Source organism: Tursiops truncatus, chromosome 3 (genome assembly GCF_011762595.2).
Source record: "Tursiops truncatus isolate mTurTru1 chromosome 3, mTurTru1.mat.Y, whole genome shotgun sequence".
Taxonomy (NCBI): domain Eukaryota; kingdom Metazoa; phylum Chordata; class Mammalia; order Artiodactyla; family Delphinidae; genus Tursiops; species Tursiops truncatus.
This window is the reverse complement of record NC_047036.1, coordinates 156,781,785-156,805,374: the sequence shown is the minus strand read 5'-3', so window position 1 is coordinate 156,805,374 and position 23,590 is coordinate 156,781,785. Positions and strand designations below refer to the sequence as shown.

Here is a 23,590-nt window from a genome sequence, read left to right as displayed (position 1 = left end):
AAGGGGGTGGCTACTCTTCGTTGTGGTGCACGGGCTTCTCATTGCAGTGGCTTTCCTTGTTGCAGAGCACGGGCTCTAGGCGCGTGGGCTTCAGTAGTTGTGGCATGGGGTCAGTCATTGTGATTTGCGGGCTCCAGAGCGGAGGCTCAGTACTTGTGGAGCATGGGCTTATTTGCTCCACGGCACGTGGGATCTTCCCGGGCCAGGGTTCAAACCTGTGTCCCCTGCATTGGCAGGCGGATTCTTAACCACTGAGCCACCAGGGAAGCCCTCACTGATTTTCTTGTTAAGAATTTATTGTTTTCAATTTCATTGATTCCTGCTCTAATTTTTATTGCTTTTCTTCTGCTTACATTGAATTTAACTTGCTCTTCTTCTAGTTTCCTAAGGTGGAAGCTTAGATAATTGATTTTAGATTTTTATTCTTTATTAATATATGCATCCCTTGCTATAAATTTCCATCTAAGCACTGCTTTTGCTGCATCCCACAAATTTTAAGTTGTGTTTTTATTTTCATTTAGTTTAAAATATTTTAAATTTTCTTTTGAGATTTCTTCCTTGATCCATGCTTTATTTAGAAGTGTGTTGTTTAGAAAATTGACTGTGTTATGAAATTCCATGCCAAAGGTACTTTGCCTGGGTCATTAATATTTATAACTAACCTGTCCTTTGATTTGCATTAATAATGCACCTTGGGATTACACAAAGAATAATTCATAAATACTCTGGTAAAGGGGAAGATGCAATAATTAAAACACAGTCATTAACATGGAAAGAAAAAAGAAGTGTCTTGTTTAGTGTCCATGTATTTTGGAATTTTCCAGCTATCTTTCTGTTATTTCTAGTTTCATTTGATTGCAGTCTGATTTGTTTTTTAAACTTGTTAAGATATGTCTTATGACACAGAATGTGGTCTATCTTGGTGAATGTTACATGTGAGCCTGAGAAGAATGTGTGTTCCTCTGTTGTTGGATGAAGTAGTCCATAGATGTCAATTTTTTTTAATTTATTTTTTTGAAGTATAGTTGATTTACAGTGTTGTGTTAATTTCTGCTGTACGGCAAAGTGATTCCGATATATACATATATACTCTTTTCCATTATGGTTTATCACAGGATATTGAATATAGTTCCCTGTGCTATACAGTGGGACCTTGTTGTTTATCCATTCTAAATATAATAGTTTGCATCTGCTAATCCAAAACTCCCAATCCCTCCCTCCCCTACTCCCACTCCCCCTTGGCAACCACACGTAGATGTCAATTATTTTCAGTTCATTGATAGAGTTGCTGAGTTCAACTATGTCCTTACTGATTTTCTGCCTGCTGGATCTGTTAATTTCCAATAGAGGTGTGTTAAAGTCTCCAGCAATGTGTTATAGCTACATATATTTTTTCTCCTTGCAGTTCTATCAGTTTTTGCCTCACATATTTTGACTTTTTTTAGGCACACATATGTTAAGGATTGTTATGTCTTCTTGGAAAATTGACCAATATAAACATCATATAATGTCCCTCTTTATCCCTAATAATTTTCATTGCTCTGCAGGCTGCTCTGTCTGAAATTAACATAGATATTCCTGCTTTATTTTTTAAATTAAAAAAAATTTCAAGCTTTATCGAGGTATGATTGACCAATAAAAGTCATATATATTTAATATGTACCAGATGATGTTTTTATATATGTATACGTTGTGAACTAATTTCCACAAACAAGCTAATTAACATACCCATCACATTGTTACTTCTTTGTCCCTGTGTGGTGAGAGCACTTGAATCTACTCTTAGCAAATATCAAATATACAACATATTAACTTGGTGAATGAACAGTCACCAAGCTGTACATTCAGTCTTCAGAACTTATAACTGAAAGTTTATATTCTTTGATCAACATCTCCCCTTTTCCCCCATCCCCCCAACCTCTGGTAACCCCCATTCCACTCTGTTAATTATGAGTTTGGTGGGTTTTTTTGTTTGTTTGTTTTGATTCCACATATAGGTGAGATTACATGGTATTTGTCTTTCTCTCTTTGGCTTAAATCACTTAGCATAATGTCCTCTGGGTTCATTCATGTCACAAATGGCAGGATTTCCTTCTTTTTTAAGGATGAATAATATTCCATTGCATATATGTATACATCTATCTATCTATCTATCATGTATCACCTATGCCACATATCCCCTGCTTTCTTTTGACTAGTGTTAGCATGCTATATCTTTCTCTATCCCTTTACACTTATTTTTTAAAACATTGTTTCCATTCCTGTAATTTTAATCTGTATGTGTTTATATTTAAAGTGGATTTCTATTTATTTATTTATTTATTTTTGGCTGCCTTAGGTCTTTGTTGCTATGCACAGGCTTTCTCTAGTTGTGGCGAGTGGGGACTACTCTTTGGTGCAGTGTGTGGGCTTCTCATTGCAGTGGCTTCTCTTGTTGCAGAGCAAGGGCTATAGGTGCACGGGCTTCCGTAGCTGTGGCACAAGGGTTCAGTAGTTGTGGCTCGTGGTCTGTAGAGTTCAGGCTCAGTAGTTGTGGTGCATGGGCTTAGCTGCTCCGCAGCATGTGGGATCTTCCCAGACCAGGGCTCAAACCCATGTCCCCTGTATTGGCAGGCAGATTCTTAACCACTGCGCCACCAGGGAAGTCCTAAAGTGGATTTCTTGTAGACAGTAAACAGTTGGGTCTTATTTTTTGTTCACTCTCTGATACCTGCCTTTTAACTGATTTATTTAGATCATTGATAAATTAATTATTGACATTGTTGGATTAATATCTCATATTTGTTCCCATTTTCCATTTATTGCTCTTGTTCTTTTATCTTATTTTTGTCTTCATCTCTTTTTCTGCCTTTTGTGACTTTAAGTGGACCTTTTATATAATTCCATTTTGTCTCTTTTCTTAGCACATCCATCATACTTTATTTTTTGGCTGTGCTGCCCGGTTTACAGGATCTTTGTTTTCTGACCAGGGATTGAACTGGGCCCATGGCAGTGAAAGTGCTGAGTCCTAACCACTGGACAGCCAAGATTCCCTCCATTTTACTTTCAAAAAAATTTTCTTAGTGGTTGCTCCAGAGTTTGCAATACATATTTACAACTAATCTGTCTACTTTCAAATAACCCTATGCCACTTCACAGTATGAATACCTTATAATAACAAAGTAATCCTAATTCCTCCTTTCTGTCTCTTGTATAATTGCTGTCATTCATTCAATTTATATATAAGGATATTTATACACATAAATATAAATCATTGAATACATTGTTGCTATTATTTTGAACATGATGTTATCTGTTTGATCAATTAAGAATAAGAAAAATAGGGCTTCCCTGGTGGCGCAGTGGTTGAGAGTCCGCCTGCCGATTCAGGGGACATGGGTTCGTGCCCCGGTCCGGGAAAATCCCCCATGCTGTGGAGCGGCTGGGCCCATGAGCCATGGCCGCTGAGCCTGCGTGTCCGGAGCCTGTGCTCTGCAACGGGAGAGGCCACAACAGTGGGAGGCCCGCGTACGGCAAAAAAAAAAAAAAAGAATAATAAAAATAAAAGTTTTTATTTAACCTTCACCTGTTCCTTCTCTGGTGCTCTTCCTTTCTTTATGCACATCTGACGTATATTATTTTCCTTCTCTCTAAAGAACTTTTTAAAGTAACATTTCTTGCAAGGTGTTCTATTGGCTACAAATGCCCTCAGTTTTTGTTTGTATGAGAAACAAAGGCTGAATAATATTCATTTTTGATGGCTAATGTCACAGGGTTCAGAATTCTAGGATTTTTTTTTCTCTCAATGCTAAATATTTCACTGCATTCTTTTCTTGTTTGCATGATTTCTGAGAATAAGTCAGTTGTAATCCTTATCTTTGCTCCTAAACAGAAAAAGTATTTTCCTCCCTCTTGCTTCTTTCAGGATTTTTCCTTTACCTTTGATTTTTTGTGTTCTGAAAATGATATACCTAGCTGTAGTTTTTTTTTTTTTTCAATTTTTTTTGGTATCTATATTGCTTGGTGTTCTCTGGATCTGTGATTTGGCATCTGACATTAACTTAGTTAAAATTTTCGGTCCTATTTGTTTCCTGCAATTATTCTGTTCCATTCTCTTCTCCTGGTATTTCCATTATGTATGTGTTACACTCATATGGCAACTTTTATAGTTATTCCACAGTTCTTGGATATTCTGGGTTTTATTTTCCATCTTTTTTTCTATTTACTTTTGAGTTTTAGAGCTTCCTATTAAGATATCCTGAAGCTCAGAGATTCTTTGCTCAGCTATGTCCAGTCTATTAATAATCCTATCAAAGGCATTCATCTTTTCTGTTACAGTGTTATTATTTTTGGGTTTTTTTTTGTTGTTGTTGTTTTAATCTCTAGCTTTCCTTTTTGGTTCCTTCTTGGAATTTCCAACTCTCTGCTTACTTTTTTTTTTTTATGGTTTATCATAGGATACTGAATATAATTCCCTGTGCTATACAGTAGGACCTTGTTGTTTATCCATTCCATATATAATAGCTTACATCTGCTAACCCCAACCTCCCACTCCATCCCTCCCCTAAGCCCCTAGGCTCAGGTTTTTGTTTCTGTTTTTATACAGCAGGTTCTTATTAGTTATCAGTTTTATACTCATCACTGTATACATGTCAATCCCAATCGCCCAATTCATCAAACCACCACCCCCAACACACCTCAGCTTTCCCCCCTTGATGTCCATACATTTGTTCTCTACATCTGTGTCTCAATTTCTGCCCTGAAACAGGTTCATCTATACCATTTTTCTAGGTTCCACATATATGCGTTAATGTACGATATTTGTTTTTCTCTTTCTGAATGACTTCACTCTGTATGACAGTCTGTAGATCCATCCACGTCTCAACAAATGACCCAATGTCATTCCTTTTTATGGCTGAGTAATATTCCATTGTATATATGTACAACATCTTCTTTATCCATTCGTCTGTCGATGGGCATTTAGGTTGCTTCCATGACCTGGTTATTGTAAATAGTGCTGCAATGAACATTGGGGTGCATGTGTCTTTTTGAATTGCGGTTTTCTCTGGGTATATGCCCAGTAGTGGGATTGCTGGATCATATGGTAATTCTATTTTTAGTTTTTTAAGGAACCTCCATCCTGTTCTCCATAGTGGCTGTATCAGTTTATATTTCCACCAACAGTGCAAGGGGGTTCCCTTTTCTCCACACCCTCTCCAGCATTTGTTGTTTGTAGATTTTCTGATGAAGCCCATTCTAACTGGTGTGAGGTGATACCTCATTGTAGTTTTGATTTGCATTTCTCTAACAATTAGTGATGTTGAGCACTTTTCCTTGTGCTTCTTGGCCATCTGTATGTCTTCTTTGAAGAAATGTCTATTTAGGCCTTCTGCCCATTTTTGGATTGGGTTGTTTGTTTTTTTAATATCGGCATGAGCTGTTTATATATTTTGGAGATTAATCCTTCGTCCATTAATTGGTTTGCAAATATTTTATCCCATTGTGAGGATTGTCTTTTCATCTTGTTTTTGGTTTCCTTTGCTGTGCAAAAGCTTTTAAGCTTCATTAGGTCCCATTTGTTTATTTTTGCTTTTATTTCCATTACTCTAGGAGGTGGATCAAAAAAGATCTTGCTGTAATTTATGTCAAAGACTGTTCTTCCTATGTTTTCCTCTAAGAGTTTTATAGTGTCCTGTCTTACATTTAGGTCTATAATCCATCTTGAGTTTATTTTTGTGTATGGTGTTAGGGAGTGTTCTAATTTCATTCTTTTACATGTAGCTGTCCAGTTTTCCCAGCACCACTTATTGAAGAGACTGTATTTTCTCCATTGTATATCCTTGCCTCCTTTGTCATAGATTAGTGGACCATAGGTGCATAGGTTTACCTCTGGGCTTTCTATTTTGTTCCATTGATCTATGTTTCTGTTTCTGTGCCAGTACCATATTGTCTTGATTACTGTAGCTTTGCAGTATAGTCTGAAGTCAGGGAGTCTGATTCCTCCAGCTCCGTTTTTTCCCCTCAAGACTGCTTTGGCTATTCTGGGTCTTTTACATCTCCATACAAATTTTAAGATTTTTTGTTCTAGTTCTGTAAAAAATGCCATTGGTAATTTGATAGGGATTGCATTGAATCTGTAGATTGCTTTGGGTAGTATAGTCGTTTTCACAATATTGATTCTTCCAATCCAAGAACATGGTATATTTCTCCATCTGTTGGTGTCATCTTTAATTTCTTTCATCAGTGTCTTATAGTGTTCTGCATACAGGTCTTTTGCCTCCCTAGGTAGGTTTATTCCTAGGTATTTTATTCCTTTTGTTACAATGGTAAATGGGAGTGTTTCCTTAATTTCTCTTTCAGATTTTTCATCATTAGTGTATAAGAATGCAAGAGATTTCTGTGCATTAATTTTGTATCCTGCAACTTTACTAAAGTCACTGAATAGCTCTAGTAGTTTTCTGGTGGTATCTTTAGGATTCTCTATGTATAGTATCATGTCATCTGAAAACAGTGACAGTTTTACTTCTTCTTTTCCAATTTGTATTCCTTTTATTTCTTTTTCTTCTCTGACTGCCATGGCTAGGACTTCCAAAACTATGTTGAATAATAGTGGTGAGACTGGACATCCTTGTCTTGTTCCTGATCTTAGAGTAAATGCTTTCAGTTTTCCACCATTGAGAATGATGTTTGCTGTGGGTTTGTCATATATAGCCTTTATTATGTTGAGGTAGGTTCCCTCTATGCCCACTTTCTGGAGAGTTTTTATCATAAATGAGTGTTGAATTTTGTCCAAAGCTCTGTCTGTATCTATTGAGATGGTCATATGGTTTTTATTCTTCAATTTGTTAATATGGTGTAGCACATTGATTAATTTGCATATACTGAAGAATCCTTGCATCCCTGGGATAAATCCCACTTGATCATGGTGTATGATCCTTTTCATGTGTTGTTGGATTCTGTTTGCTAGTATTGTGTTAAGGATTTTTGCATCTATAATTATCAGTGATATTGGTCTGTAATATTCTTTTTTTGTAGTATCTTTGTCTGGTTTTGGTATCAGGGTGATGGTGGCCTCAGAGAATGAATTTGGGACTGTTCCTTCCTCTGCAAATTTTTGGAAGAGTTTGAGAAGGATGGGTGTTAGCTCTTCTCTAAATGTTTCATAGAATTCACCTGTGAAGCCATCTGGTCCTGGACTTTTGTTTGTTGGAAGATTTTTAATCACAGTTTCAATTTCATTACTTGTGATTGGTCTGTTCATATTTTCTATTTCTTCCTGTTTCAGTCTTGGAAGGTTATACGTTTCTAAGAATTTGTACATTTTTCCCAGGTTGTCCATTTTATTGGCATAGAGTTGCTTGTAGTAGTCTCTTAGGATGCTTCGTATTTCTGTGGTGTCTGTTGTAACTTCTCCTTTTTCATTTCTAATTTTATTGATTTGAGTCCTCTCCCTCTTTTTCTTGATGAATCTTGCTAATGGTTTATCAATTTTGTTTACCTCCTCAAAGAACCAGCTTTTAGTTTTATTGATCATTGCTATTTTTTTCTTTGTTTCTATTTCATTTATTTCTGCTCTGATCTTTATGATTTCTTTCCTTCTGCTAACTTTGGGTTTTGTTTGTTCTTCTTTCTCTAGTTCCTTTAGGTGTAAGGTTAGATTGTTTATTTGCCATTTTTCTTGTTTCTTGATGTACGCTTGTATAGCTATAAACTTTTCTCTTAGAAAGGCTTTTGCTGCATCCCATAGGTTTTGGATCATCATGTTTTCATTGTCATTTGTCTCTAGGTATTTTTTGATTTCCTCTTTGATTTCTTCAGTGATCTTTTGGTCATTTAGTAATGTATTGTTTAGCCTCCATGTGTTTGTGTTTTTACATTTTTTTTTCCTGTAGTTCATTTCTAATCTCATAGCGTTGTGGTCAGAAAAGATGCTTGGTATGATTTCAGTTTTCTTAAATTTACTGAGGCTTGATTTGTGACCCAAGATGTGATCTATCCTGGAGAATGTTCCGTGCGTACTTGAGGTGAAAGTGTAATCTGCTGTTTTTGGATGGAATGTCCTCTAAATATCAATTAATTCTACCTGGTCTATTGTGTCATTTAAAGCTTCTGTTTCCTTATTTATTTTCATTTTGGATGATCTGTTCATTGGTGTAAGTGAGGTGTTAAAGTCCCCCACTCTTATTATGTTACTGTTGATTTCCTCTTTTATACCTGTTAGCAGTTGCCTTATGTATTGATGTGCTCCTATGTTGGGTGCATATATATTTGTAATTGTTATATCTTCTTCTTGGATTGATCCCTTGATCATTATGTAGTGTCCTTCCTTGTCTCTTGTAACATTCTTTATTTTAAAGTCTATTTTGCCTGATATGAGTATAGCTACTCCAGCTTTCTTTTGATTTCAATTTGCATGGAATATCTTTTTCCATCCCCTCACTTTCAGTCTGTATGTGTCGTTAGGTCTGAAGTGGGTCTCTTTTAGACAGCATATGTATGGGTCTTGTTTTTGTATCCATTCAGCAAGCCTGTATCTTTTGGTTGGAGCATTTAATCCATTCACATTTAAGGTAATTGATATGTATGTTCCTATGACCATTTTCTTAATTGTTTTGGGTTTGTTTTTGTAGGTCCTTTTCTTCTCTTGTGTTTCCCACTTAAAGAAGTTCCTTTAGCATTTGTTGTAGAGCTGGTTTGGTGGTGCTGGATCCTCTTAGCTTTTTCTTGTCTGTAAAGCTTTCAATTTCTCCATCGAATCTGAATGAGATCCTTGCCAGGTAGAGTAATCTTGGTTGTAGGTTCTTGCCTTTCATCACTTTACATATATCATGCCACTCCCTTCTGGCTTGTAGAGTTTCTGCTGAGAAATCAGCTGTTAACCTTATGGGAGTTCCCTTGTATGCTATTTGTCATTTTTCCCTTGCTGCTTTCAATAATTTTTCTTGGCTTTAATTTTTGCCAATTTGATTAGTATGTGTCTCAGTGTGTTTCTCCTTGGGTTTATCCTGTATGGGACTCACTGACCTTCCTGGACTTGGGTGGCTATCTCCTTTCCCATGTTAGGGAAGTTTTCGACTGTAATCTCTCCAAATATGTTCTCGGGTCCTTTCTCTCTCTTCTCCTTCTGGGACCCCTATAATGCAAATGTTGTTGCATTTAATGTTGTCCCAGAGGTCTCTTAGGCTGTCTTCATTTCTTTTCATTCTTTTTTCTTTATTCTGTTCTGCAGCAGTGAATTCCACCCTTCTGTCTTCCAGGTCACTTATCCATTCTTCTGCCTCAGTTATTCTGCTATTGATTCCTTCTAGTGTAATTTTCATTTCAGTTATTGTATTGTTCATCTCTGTTTGTTTGTTCTTTAATTCTTCTAGGTCTCTGTTAAACATTTCTTGCATCTTCTCAATCTTTGCCTCCATTGTTTTTCCGAGGTCCTGGATCATCTTCACTCTCATTATTCTGAATTATTTTTCTGGAAGGTTGTCTGTGTCCACTTCATTTAGTTGTTTTCCTTGGGTTTCATCCTGTTCCTTCATCTAGTATATAGCCTTCTGCCTTTTCATCTTGTCTATCTTTCTGTGAATGTGGTTTTTGTTCCACAGGCTGCAGGATTGTAGTTCTTCTTGCTTCTGCTGTCTGTCCTCTGGTGGAGGAGGCTGTCTAAGAGGCTTGTGCAGGTTTCCTGTTGGGAGAGACTGGTCCTCTCTCTGCTTACTTTGCCTGTCTGTTCTTCCATGCTATTTACTTAATCCGTTAGAGCTCTTAGGGTATTAGTTATAATTATTTTAAATGCCTGGTCTGATAATTTCACATTCCTGCCATATCTGACTCTGGTTCTGATGTTTCCTCTATTTCTTCAACCTTTATTTTTTGCCTTTTAAACTGTTTTGTAACTTCTTCTTGAATCCTGGACATGATGTACTGTGTAGCGGGAACTACGCTAAATAGAACTTTAGTAATGTGGTAATGAAGTGTGGGAAGAGTTGAAGCATTCTATAATCCTATGATTAGGTTTCAGTCTTTTAGTGAATTTATACCTCTGGACTGTTAATTCTCAGTGCTTTTCAACTGCTTCTCAGTTTTTCCCCCTCTTCTTAGCAGAACAGGATGCCTAGAGTAGGCTGAAGCTGAGTATTTCCCTTCCCTAAGATCAGTTAGACTAATAATATCCCAGCAGGTTAGGCTTTGGGCAACTATTTTCTCTTGAAGACAAGTATTGTTGAAAAGAACAGAGTTTTCTGGTATATAGGCATACGTTAATTTATTGATCTTTGTTTTATTGTGCTTCACAGACATTGCAATTTTTACAAATTGAAGGTTTGTGGCAACCCTGTGTTGAGCAAGTCTATTCACACCATTTTCCAATAGCATTTCTTCACTTTGTGTCTCTGTGTCACATTTTGGTAATTCTCGCCGTATTTCATACTTTTTGATTATTATTATATTTGTTATGGTGATCCATATGATCAGCAATTTTTGATGGTTCCACTGTAACTGTTTTAGGGGCACCACAGACCACACCCATATAAGTCAGTGAACTTAACTGATAAATGTTGTGTGTGTTCTGACTGCTCCACAGATTGGCTGTTCCTGTGTCATCTCTCTTCCTCTCAGTGGGCCTCCCTATTCCCTGAGACACAACAATATTGAAATTAGGCCAATTAATAACCCTACAATTCTTCTAAGTGTTCAAGTGAAGAGTCAATCAATATGGTAAACTTCATGATTGTCTTTAAAAAAAAATTATTGAAGTGTAGTTGATTTACAATGTTGTGTTAGTTTCTACTGTACAGCAGAGTGACTCAGTTATACATATGTATACGTTCTTTTTCATGTTCGTTTCCATTATGGTTTATCACAGAATGTTGAATATAGTTCCCTGTGCTCTACAGTAGGACCTTGTTGTTCACTGTTGTCTTATTTCAAGACATTGCCACAGCCACCCTAAACCTCAGCAACCACCATTCTGATCAGTCAGCAGACATCAACACTGAGTCAAGACCTTCCACTAGCAAAGATTATGATTCACTGAAGGCTCAGACGATGGTTAGCATTTTTTTAGCAATAAAGTATTTTTTAATTAAAGTATGCATATTGTTTTCTTTAGACATATTGCTATTGCATACTTAATAGACTACAGTACAGTGTAAACATAACTTTTATATGCACTGGGAAACCAAAAAATTCGTGTGACTAATTTGGTTGCAATATTTGTTTCATTACAGTAGTCTGGAACCGAACTGACAATATCTCTGACATATGCTTGTATTTTAAAATGGTCCCTTTACTCCTCCCCATACTGGAAGCACAGAGGGATTTTCCCCTGATATTTAATGTGAGAACTTGGTTGAGCTCCTGAAGGTAAAACTCACAAAAGTATGCAGGTCCCCTTATGACGGGGTCCTCTGGTGTTTTTATTGTTCAGACTTGTCCAAAACTAGCCTTTATTTATTTGTCAATTACAATTCAGGTTTTCCTCCCTGGGCACTGATTCCCTCCGAGGTTTAAGCTCACGGGTTTCAGGAAGTTATGATTCTTTGTATTTGTATTTTCCTCTGTGTCTCCCCAATTTTGGGGGCAGCAAATTGTGCTGTGGCCATACTTCTCATGGATTTAAGAAGTATTGTTGATTCGTCAGCTTGTTCAGCTTTTACCTGTTGTTAGGACAGAATGGCAACTTCTAAGCTTTCTACATGCTGGCCTGGAAACTGAAAGTCCTGCTTGTGAGTTTTTTAGTTACAAAAGTAATACATGCTTAGTGTGAAAATGTTAAATAATACAAATACATGAAGTAAGAATTGAAAGCTCCTTTTCAGCTCACTTCCCGAGAGAACCATTTACAGCAGGCTGATGAGCAAACTTCCAGACATTTTGTTATACACGAACAATCATCCATCCATTTATCTGTCCATCTAGCCATCCATCTTAATACACTCTGTGTATTGGTTTTCTAGGGCTACTGTAATAAAGTACCACAAAAGGAGTGGCTTAAGCAACATTTATTTTTACTTTTTTTCTTTCAACTTTATTGGCATATAATTGAAGTACAGCACTGTATAAGTTTAAGGTGTATAGCATAATGACTTGACATACATGTATTGCAAAATGATTACCACTGTTAATATCCATCACTTCATATAGTTACAAAAAATGTTTTAGAATTACTGTCTTAACAACTTTCAAATATACCATACAGCAGTGTTATCTATAGTTATTACTTTTCTTTTTGATGATGGCCATTTTAACAGACATGAGGTAGTATCTCATTGTGGTTTTAATTTACATTTCCGTGGTGAGTAGTCCTGTTGAGCATCTTTTCATGTACCCGTTGGCTATTCGAATATCTTCTTTGGAAAATATCTATTCAGGCCCTTTGCTCATTTTAAAATTGGATTATTTGCTTTTTTGTTATTGAGTTATATGAGTTCTTTACATTTTGTATATTAACCTGTTATCAGATACATGATTTGCAAATATTTTCTCCCATTCTGTAGGTTGCCTTTTCATTTTGTTGATTATTTCTTTTGCTATGCAGAAGCTTTAGTTTTATGTAGTCCCATTTGTTTATTTTTAATTTTGCAGCTAATATTTTAGGAGTTATATTAAAAAAATATCATTACTAAGACACATGTCAATGAGCTTTGTTTTCTATATTTTCTTCCAGGAATTTTATGGTTTCAGGTCTTATCTTTAAGTCTTTAATCCTATTCGAGTTGATTTTTGTGAGTGATGTATGAAAGGGGTCTAGTTTCGTTCTTTTTCATGTGAATATCTAATTTCCCGAGCACCATTTATGGAAGAGATTGTCTTCTCCATTGAGTATTCTTGGCTCCTCATCAAATATATGTTGATGGCGTATTCATGGAATTATTTCTGGTCTCTGGATCCTGTTCCATTGGTCTATTGTCTGTTTTTATGCAACTATGATACTGTTTTGATTACCATAGCTTTACAATATACTTTGAAATTAGGAGATATGATGCCTCTAGCTTTGTTCTTCTCTTTCAGGATTACTTTGGCTATTCTGGGTCTTTTATGGTTCCATATAAATTTTTTTTTTATAATTTTGAAAATGTTTATTTGTTTATTCACACCCATATAAATTTTAGAAGTGTTTTTTCTACTTCTGTGAAAAATTCCAGTGAAGTCTTGATAAGGATTGCGTTGAATCGGTAGATGTCTTCAAGTAGTATGGACATTTCGATGATATTAATTCTTCCAATACATGAACAAGGGATATCTTTCCATTTGTTTGTGTCTTCTTAAATGTCTTTCACCCATGTCTTATAGTTTTCAGTGTAGAGATCTTTCACCTCTTTCATTAAGTTTATTCCTAAGTATTTTATTGTTTTTGATGCTACTGTAAATGGGATAGTTTTCTTTATTTCTTTTTTATATAATGTTATTAGTGTATAGAAATGCTACTGGCTTTTGGAAGGCAGCTATGCTCACCACTATACCACCAGCGCTACATGAAATGTTACTGACATTTGTATGTTGATTTTGTATCCTGCAACTTTACTGAATTCATTGATTAGATCTAACAGTTTTTTGGTTGAGTCTTTAGGATTTTCTATATAAAAATCATGTCATCTGTAGAGTCAATTTTACTTCTTCCTTTCCAATTCTGATACATTTATTTCTTTTTCTGGCCTGATTGCTCTTGCTAGGAATTTCAGTACTATGTTGAATAGGAGTGGGGAAGGTGGGCACTTTTATCATGTTTCTGATTATAGAGAAAATCTTTCAAAATTTCACTGTTGAGTATGATGTTAATTGTGGGCTTGTAATATATGGCCTTTATTATGATGGGGTATGTTCCTTCTATACCTAATTTGTTAAGGGTTTTTATCATGAACAGATGTTGAATTTTGTCAAATGCTTTTTCTGCATCTACTGAGGTGGTCATGTGATTTTTTATTTCATTTTATTAATGTGATGTATCACATTGATGGATTTGCATATGTTGAACTATCCTTACATCCCAGAGATAAATTCCACTTGATCATATTGCATGATTCTTTTTTTTTTTTTTTTTTTGGCTGTGCTGGGTGTTCATTGCTGCGCATGGGCTTTCTCTAGTTGCAGTGAGCAGGGGTTACTCTTCATTGCAGTGCATGGGCTTCTCATTGTAGTAGCTTCTCTTATTGCAGAGCACAGGCTCTAGGCACACAGGCTTCAGTAGTTGTGGCACATGGTCTCAGTAGTTGCAGCTCGCAGGCTTTAGAGCACAGGCTCAGTAGTCGTGGTGCACGGGCTTAGTTGCCCCGCGGCATGTGAGATCTTCCTGGACCAGGGATTGAACCCGTGTCCCCTGCATTGGCAGGCAGATTCTTAACCACTGGACCACCAGGGAAGTCCTGCATGATTCTTATAACGTGCTGCTGAATTCAGTTTACTAGTATTTTGTTGAGAATTTTTACATCTATATTCATCAAGGAAATTGGTCTCTGGTTTTCTTTTCTTATAGTGTCTTATCTGATATCAAGGTAATGCTGGCCTCATAAAATGAGTTAGGGAGTGCTCCCTCCTTTTTGAGGTTTGGAAAAGTCTGTGGAGAATTGGTGTTAATTCTTCTTTAAATGTTTAATAAAATTCAGTAGTGAAGCCATCTGGTCCTGGACCTTTCTTTTGCTCAGAGTTTTTTTTTTTATTTCTGATTCAATCTCCTTACTAGTAATTAATCCAGTTAGATTTTCTTTTTCTTCCTGATTCAGTCTTGGTAGCTTGTATGTTTCTAAGAATTTTTCCATTTCTTCTAGGTTGTCCAGTTTGTTATAGTTTTTTATAGCAGTTCTTATGATCTTTTGTATTTTTGTGATATCAGTTTTAATGTCTCCTCTTTGGGTTATAATTTTATTGATTTGTGTTTTCTTTCTCTCTCTCCTTTTTTTTGGGGGGGGGGAGGTTTCTAGCTAAAGGTTTGTAAATTTTATCTTTTCAAAGGTCCAATTCTTAGTTTGTTATTTTTTTCTATTATTTTTCTACTTTTTATTTTACTTATTTCTGCTGTAGTCTTTTTTTTTTTTTTTTTTTTTTTTTTGTGGTATGTGGACCCCTCACTGTTGTGGCCTCTCCCATTGCGGAGCACAGGCTCCAGACGCATGGGCTCAGTGGCCATGGCTCACAGGCCCAGCTGCTCCATGGCATGTGGGATCTTCCCAGACTGGGGCACAAACCCATGTCCCCTGCATCGGCAGGTGGACTCTCAACCACTGCACCACCAGGGAAGCCCTGCTGTAATCTTTTATTTCCTTCCTTTTGTTAACTTTGGGCTTTGTTTATTCCTCTTTTTCTAGTTCCTTGAGGTGTAGAGTTAGTTGTTTAATTAAGATCTTTCAATTTTCTTGATGTATGCATTTATGGCTAGAAACTTTCCCATTAGAAATGATTTTCCTGCATCCTATAAGTTTTGGTATGTTGTTTTTAATTTTTTTTTGACTCAAGATATTTTATTGCCCCTATAATTTTTCTTTGACCCATTGGTTGTTCAGAAGAGCATTGTTTAATTTTCATGTATTTTTGAGTTTTTCAATTATCCTCCTGTTATTGATTTCTAGTTTCATACCATTGTGGTCTGAGAAGATACTTGGTATAATTTCAATCTTCTTGAATTTGCTAAGACTTGTTTTGTGGCTTAACATATGATCTATCCTAGAAAATGTTTCATGTGCACTTGAGAAGAATGTTCTGCTATTGTTAAAATGTTCCAAACAAAATTTATTTTGTCTTAGTAATGGAGGCTAAAAGCCCAAGATCAAGGTGTCGGCAGGATTTGTTCCTCTGACAGCTGTGAGGAAGAATATGTTCCATACTTCTCTTCCCGATTCTGGTGGTTTACCGGCAATCTTTGACACTCCTTGGCTTGTAGATGTATCACCTCAGTCTTAGCCTTCATCTGCACATGGTGTTCTCACTGTGTTGGTGTGTGTCTATCTTTGAGTTTAAATATCTCCCTTTTATAAGAATATCAGTCATATTGGGTTAGGGCTTACCTTAATGACCTCATTTTAACTAATTACATCTTCGATGACCCTACTTCTAAATAAGGTCATATTCTGAAGTACTGGGGGATAAGACTTCAACATATGAAATGTTGGAGGACATGATTCAACCCCAAACACTCTGTCTATCCAAACTGGAATCATTATGAGACCATTTTTCCATGATTTACTTTTTTCATTTATTGTGGACACATGGCCATGCTGGTATATACAGATCTACAGATTTTGGCATAATGCTCTATACTATACATTATGGTAATATATTTAGCTGCTCATTGAATAATGAACCTTTGGATGAGTTTCTACTTTTTCACTATTACAAATAACTCTGCAGCAAGCATATTTATATATACAACTTTATGTGTGTGTATTTGTTTTCAGACAGATACCTACAAGTGGAATTAATGAGGCAAAACTTTGAGGCATTTTATATTTTGTTAGGTATAGCCAACATTTCTTTTCTTGAACTTTAGGTCTTTCTCTCTGGCTGCATATTGCCCCTGCCCCTTCCACAATATTACACAAGCATCACACACTAAGCATTTGCAAAATTCTTTATTTCTTGTAACTTTTTTCCCACCCCTCTCCTTTTTCTTGTCCTCTCTATTCTGCCTTGTTGAATAGTGGGACTTTCCAGAGAGCCGACAAGTAAACAGAGGCTAATTCTAATCTTGTGTTTACTTTCAATTTCCTCTGCCTCTCATCTTCCTTTTACATAACAACAGAGAGAATTTTCTGAAATGCAAATTTGATAATACTGGGTTTTCGCTCAAAAAACCTTCAAACGTTCTTCTTTGAAATCAGGGTAAATTTGGTATATCTTAGCTTGGCACACAAGGCTATCCCTGATCAGCCCTAGATTGCTGCTTCTTCCCTCTTGCCTACCACACCTTTCACTCTTTTGAGTCATACTGAAGTTTTAGTTCTAAGAACCTGGCCCACTCTTTCACCCTTCCTCACCCTTGTATACCATTTTCCTTTTGCCTGAGGGTTACCCTTACTCTCCCATTCCTACTGACCATCTAGAAAACTCCTTCTTATTCTTCAACTGATTTCTCTGAGCCTCAGTTTTTCTATTTAGAAATAGATATAAAAACAACACGTGCATCTTGGTTTTGTAATAATTCAATGAAGTAATCCTATTTAAAGTCATCATCACACAGCCAAGCAGTTAGTAGATAATAAATGTTAAATCTTCTTCCTCAATTTTCTTTGTGAGACATTTTCGTGACATAAGACATATCATTAGTAAATTAAAAAAAAAATCAGTAACAAGATAGTACATGGAAAGACATCTATGTTCAGTAAATGTAGATCTGAGTCGAATGGATTGGGTGAAACCAAGATATATGATGTTGGTTACATTCTTCTAATCTAGTGGTTTGGTTGGTAGGGATTGGTTGTTTGATTTTCTAAACATTTCATTATGTACTCTATGTACCCATCACTCAGTCTCAGTGGTTACCAACATTTTGATAATCCTGATGTGACTTATTCTTAACAAAACCACCCTATCTACTTGTAATTGCTGCCACTTCACTTCTCCTCAAACAGCTGTTCCTAATACTTTTTAGCCCTTTTCTGGAAATAGTAGTAAATCTTACTATTCTGTAACTTTCAAAATATTCTTTCTTTTCCTTTTTGAGGACCATCTCTAGTCTTCTGGAATGGTCTTCATCTTTGCCAGTGTCTTAGTCTGTTTGGGCTGCAGTAACAAAAATACCATAGACTAGGTGGCTCAAACAACAAACATTTATTTCTCACAGTTCTGGTGGCTGGAAATCCAAGACCAAGGTGCCTGTAGATCACCTGGTTCCTGGTGAGGACTCTATTCTTGGCTTGCATACAGCCACTCTTACTGTGTTCTCACATGGTGATAGTGGGGAGGCAGCTCACTGGGGTCTCTTTTAAAAGGGCACTAATCCCATCATGAGGATTCTACCCTCAAGATCTAATCACGTCTTAAAGCCCCCACATTCCATTGGATTGGCCAAAAAGTTCTTTCGGATTTTTCCATAAGATGTTACAGAAGAACCCAAATGAACTTTGTGGCCAACCCAATCATACCATCACATTGAGAGTTAAGATTTCAACATATGAAATTTGGAGGAGGGGGGACTACAAACATTCAGTCTATGACAGCCAGAAATCCTGAAAATCCCTTCTGCATGTTCACTGAAGATCCTCTGATAACATTCTCCTTAGCTAGAAAGAAAACTTACTATAACCCACTCAGTTGTTTTTGTTCATCCCTCTTGGACTTCGTTTCCCTCTTTGTCTTGCTTACTCAGTCTTTTTTGTTTTGATTCATTCTCGACTGGGAAGATGGAGACTAGCGGATGGATAATTATTTCTGTTTCCTTTTGGTCATCTGTTCATGCTATGCTGTCTGAACCACTTCTTTCTGTATTTCTATTTTTTCTGATTCTAAGGCACCTTGGAACTTAAAAACATGTCATTGTTCAGAAGGAAATGTGACCACATGAGATATTCTTAAATCAAAGCTTTGTTGAAGGCTTAGCACATGTGACTTTCTGTATACTGTATATTACTCTCTGAGCTTCTAGGCAGGAGTGACACAGCTCTCCATTTCAGAGCCCTTATGCTCTTGTTAGGTGATAGTATATTCTCAACTTGACCCAAGAGTAGTACATCAAAAATCTTAGTTCCACTGCAAATAATGCAAACCTAGGGCTTTGTACTCTGAGAGGCCATTTAAAAGGCAGAAGTTAGTATGCAATGGACAGAAGGGCCAATAGAGCAGGGGATGGCTCTAGAAGGTGTAAGTCTGGGTCCCCTCTCTACCAAATACTCTCTCTTTGACCTTAAAAGCAACACATGATTTGATGAGCTTCAGCTTTCTAATCTGTAGAAAATATTCAATAGTTACAGCTGCACTGCCACCTTGCTTGGTTGGTATAAGAATCAAATAAGGTAGGCCTCTGCAGTGTTAATATAATAATAATGAGAATTATTAGTAAGAGACAATCTGGGATGTCTTTCTGGAAGAAGTGGTAGTGAGGAACATGTATGGTCAGAGGGAATACGTGTAAGAAGGAGGAATGTGGAGGGAATTGCTTTTGCTCTGTCTCTCCTGCTGATCCCAGGAAAGCATCTGCTAAGAAATCATTTGTCTCTCTTATGGGGCAAGAGATAGAGAGTCTTGCTCTCCTCAGATTATATCCAAGATGCTGGCCTTTAACTTGAAGCATGAAGCTTTTCAGATAAAATGAAGTTCCTGTGTTGAGACAGCTGTGCAATGTTCAAGGAAGTCTGGGCACTGAGGATTCTTCTCCCTGTTCCTTCTACAGGTTGGTGAATTCTGGCATTACGTCAGGTGGTTGTGTACCTCTGTGCTCGGTGCTCAGCACAAACAAGAATCTCACACACCTTTACCTACGGGGCAATGCTCTTGGAGACGTGGGGGTCAAGCTACTCTGTAAGGGACTCTTACATGCCCACTGCAAGCTTCAGGTGTTGGAGTAAGTCTCTGAGCTTATTACAGTAATGGGAATGCATGGTGGCTACAGGGAAGGGGATAGTTGAGGGGAATGTTGATGAGATCATCTATAGCTGAGAGTCTTCCTAGGGCTTGGCTTCTTACAGGATTATGGGACTAGGAGGACCTGTACTTTTAGATGGTGTAAAGGTAAATACTGAAGTTCCTTTCACCATAAATCCCTCTACCACAAAAGAGTGGGGGTGGTATGGCACTAGTGTTTTAGGAAAATCTGGGGGGAGACACAGAATTTGGGAAAAATCATTTCATAAACTGCTGTTAATCATTTGAACTACAAAATCCAGTAGACTGGAAAAAATATTCTCATCTGAAGAGGAGAGTATGATAACCCTTGGCACATAAGACAGTTCCAAGCTTGTTAATCCTGAGCCTTTCCTGCATTTGAAATATTGCAGGCTAAGACCTGGAAGACCTGCGGAGGATAATTTAAGGGGACATTTTCTTGAAATCACCTTCTTTCTTGCAGATTAGACAACTGCAGCCTCACGTCACACTGCTGCTGGGGTCTTTCCACACTTCTGACTTCTAACCAGAGCCTGCGAAAGTTGAGCCTAGGCAACAATGACCTGGGTGATCTGGGGGTCATGCTACTCTGTGAAGTGCTGAAACAGCAGGGCTGCCTCCTGAAATGCCTGAAGTAAGTGTGCTCTGTAGAGATTTGTGTGGCAGGGCTCCTATTGCTAAGGAAAAGTTGGCCAGTTTGCAAAATCCAAGTTGGTTTCATTTGCACTCTGGGTGAGGTTGGGCCTGGGCCAGTTGCAGATTTATATATGTATACAATAATTGAGTCATGAACTATGTATTCAATTTCATCCAGACATTTAGAATAATCAAGGTTCATCTGGGTGTGAAAAGACCTTTCATCCATATTCCTGAAAGAAACACAAGTCCCAATGAAAAATAGCCAAAGGGAATTGTATTTCTGTGCAAGGTATCATACTTTGTAGAACTAGACCTGTCCATGGGTCATCCTTATTGCAAAGGTCCTTGCATAGTAGGGGTGTTGTTGGTCTTGTTTCGGAGAATTTCTAAATAGAAAGTGCTCCAGAAACATCAAGATTAGAAATTCCATAAACTTTGGCCTGTCTTCAGGGTGTTGGGACCGTTGGCTCCTTTCCATCATCAATGATACCACTGAGGTACACATTACCTTGCTAGTAAAAGCTTCCTAATTAGTTTCATAAGTTCTGTCAGCTCTGACGATCACAGTCTCCACTAAAGACATTTCTTTCACTTGGTTTTAGGGTCAACACACTTTCCTCTGGATTTTCTCCTACTACATTGGCTGTTTCTGCTCAGTCTCCTCTGGCATCCCTTCATCATTCTGACCTTTACATACTGAATCCCCAGGACTCAATCACTGGGTTAAGTTTTCTCCTTTACACTTTCTCCCTTGTTTACATCATAGTCTAGTCTTCTGGTTTTATCATATATGTGCTGTTCCCCTCCCCCCAGTTCATATCTCCATGAATTCCATGTTCAAATGCTTGTCTCACCTTTCTACTTGGATGTCTAATAAGCCTCCCAAATTTCACATGTCCAAATCCAAACCTGTGCTGTTCCCTTCTGTCTAAAATCTGCTTCTTCCCTCTCTCAGTCAATGGTAACTCAGTCTGAATTGTTCAGGTCAAAACAATCCTGGTGTCAGCTTTGACACATCTTTTTCCTTATGCACATATCCAATCCACTGGCATGTCCTGTTAACTCTGCTTTCACAGCATGCCCACTCATTGACCACTTTTGCCAGCTTCATGGCTCCTACCCTAGTTCAAACCATTGTCACCTCTTGTCTGGACCGTCCTGGTAGCATTCTGTCAGGCTACTCTGCATCTACCATTGCAGATGGAGGGTGTAGCTAAAACATCAGAGCATATCACTCCGACCAACATGCTTCTATCACAAAGTAAGAGCCACAAACTCATGGCAGTGTCTAAGGCCCCATGTGATCTGGCTCCTGCTGTTTTTGCAAAGTCATCTTCTAACGCTAGTTCCTTCTGCTCCACGCACACTGGTTTCGTTGCTATTTCGAAAAACACTGTCACCTCCGAAACTATGCACTTGCAGTTCCCTCTGCCTGGAACTTCCCCCCTTTGATATCCACATGCCTTATTCCTGTGCATCATTAAATTCTCTGCTCAGGGTTTTCTCTGTGAGTCTGACTGTACCCATCCTACTGAAAATAACAGCCCAGCATGCCTTTCCTCTTCTCTGCTTATTTTCCTCCATAGCGTTGACCATCATAATACATGCTATATCATTTTCTTGTTTATTTATTATCTATATCTTACCCCTAGTTTATAAATTCTGTTAGCCCAGAAATTTGTGTCCTTGTCCATGGCCTCAAGGCTGAGAACCAATTGGAATACAGGTTTGAATAAACAGTAGTTCAGATCAGCGTTGTATCCTTGTGTGGACAGAGTGGAGCATGTTTCTTGCAAGAAAAGCCATTTCTAGAGCTAAGAGAAATAGGAACAAAAGGAATTATTGGTCAGGATGAAGCTGGGGACATTGCTGTATGTGGGCTAATTGACCTAGCCCTGAAGGACACTCTGGAGATAAGAGACAGGCTCAAAATAGACTGGGGAATCCATGAATGCAGTCAACCTGTCTTGTGAGCTCAGGTTGCCATAACAAAATAGCATAGACTAGGTGCCTTAAACAAATCATAGACATTTATTTCTCACAGTTCTGGCAGCTGGAACACCCAGGATCATGGTGCTGGCTGATTTGGTTTCTGATGAGAGCTCTCTTCTGGGCTTGTTGTGTCCTCCTGTGTACACACACAGAGAGAGAGAGAGAGAGAGAGAGAGAGATAGACAGAGATAGACAGAGAGTGTGTGCTGTGGTATCTCTTATTATAAGGGCACTAATCCCATCATGAGGACCCACCCCCATGACCTCATCTAACCCTCATTACCTCCCAAAAACCTCATATCCAAATACCATCACATTGAGGGTTAGGGCTTTAACATAGGGCTTTTAACTCGAAGGTTAAAAATATTGAATATCACAGAAACCACATTAGGCATGAAGTGCAGCATTGGAAAGCTTAGACGTGTGAGGCTAAGTGAGGAGATGAGATTTTTAAAGCCAAAAACTGAAAGTGTTTATTTGAAGAGTACAATCCAAAGCTTCTCTATTTACTTTTACAGGTTGTGTGGAATGTATTTCAATTACGATACAAAACGTGCGTTAGAAACACTTCAAGAAGAAAAGCCTGAGTTGACCATTGTCTTTGAGCCTGCTCGGTAGTGGTGGAAGCAGGGCTGCCAGACGCCAAGGTTCTTTGCCTCCCCTGCCATCTAGGTGTGGATAAGTGGTAGTGAATACTCCTCCAGCAGGGTTAAGACCACCACACTGTGATTCTTCTGGTCCAGTGAGGAAGAGTGGAAGCTTGCTGATGGTGCCTTTGCCTAGAGGATGTGAGCATCTCCTTTACCTCTGGGTTGAAGACACCAGGGCAATAAAGTCATCAAACAACACAGGTCTCACCATAGTGCCTCAGTCAGAGGATGTGTTCCTCTTGGTGACCTCATGTAACTAACTCATTCAATAAAGCACTTTTTCTTTCTTTTTCTCTTTTTGCTCTAGCTCTCCTTTCCCTCATATCTTGCCCCGCCCCCTTTTTGGTTACTTTTGACTGTATCATTCCTCCTGCCATCTTTCTCTTAACTGACCGGAACAGAATGAGTTAACTGTATATTATGTTGCAATTTTGTGGCGGCAACTTATTTATTTTTAATCTTTGAACAGTTATATTTTCTAATAAAATAATTCATTTTATTGTATTGTAGCTGGTTGAAAATTTGGAAAATAGAAAAACTTTATTGTATTTATTGAGTTAATTTGTTTCCTTTCCTTAATTTTAAGAGAGGGTGCCTAGAAATCTTTTTACTTATTTATCTAAACTACTAAAGATAAATTAAATTTCTTCATGTATTAAAAAATCTCTTTGCCAAACGATTCAATTGTAATGAATAAGGAAAAAAAAAATGTCTTATCCTAACTCTGATGGTTGAAATTTCAGCTCTGGTAGGACAGGAGGTTGAAATCATGCAAAAGAAAGTTTTAGAGTAGAGGGAGCCTATAT

At 37.6% G+C, this 23,590-nt stretch overlaps 1 protein-coding gene across 2 annotated transcripts in view; it reads left to right on the top strand.

Annotated features, from left to right (window-relative positions):
* The window catches only part of NLRP3 (NLR family pyrin domain containing 3), a 55,371-nt gene extending 32,039 nt beyond the window's left edge, over positions 1-23,332 (top strand). Inside the window, exons 9-11 of one of the 2 annotated variants that reach the window (XM_033853741.2) lie at positions 19,292-19,462; positions 19,967-20,137; positions 22,653-23,332. In XM_033853741.2, coding sequence (XP_033709632.1) covers positions 19,292-19,462; positions 19,967-20,137; positions 22,653-22,752 — 442 coding nt within the window. In that variant the 3' untranslated portion in view covers positions 22,753-23,332. Of the gene's footprint in view, positions 1-19,156; positions 19,463-19,966; positions 20,138-22,652 lie in introns of those variants that run through there. The other variant, XR_004525979.2, reaches the window with a different exon arrangement.
* Positions 23,333-23,590: the final 258 nt, after the last annotated feature.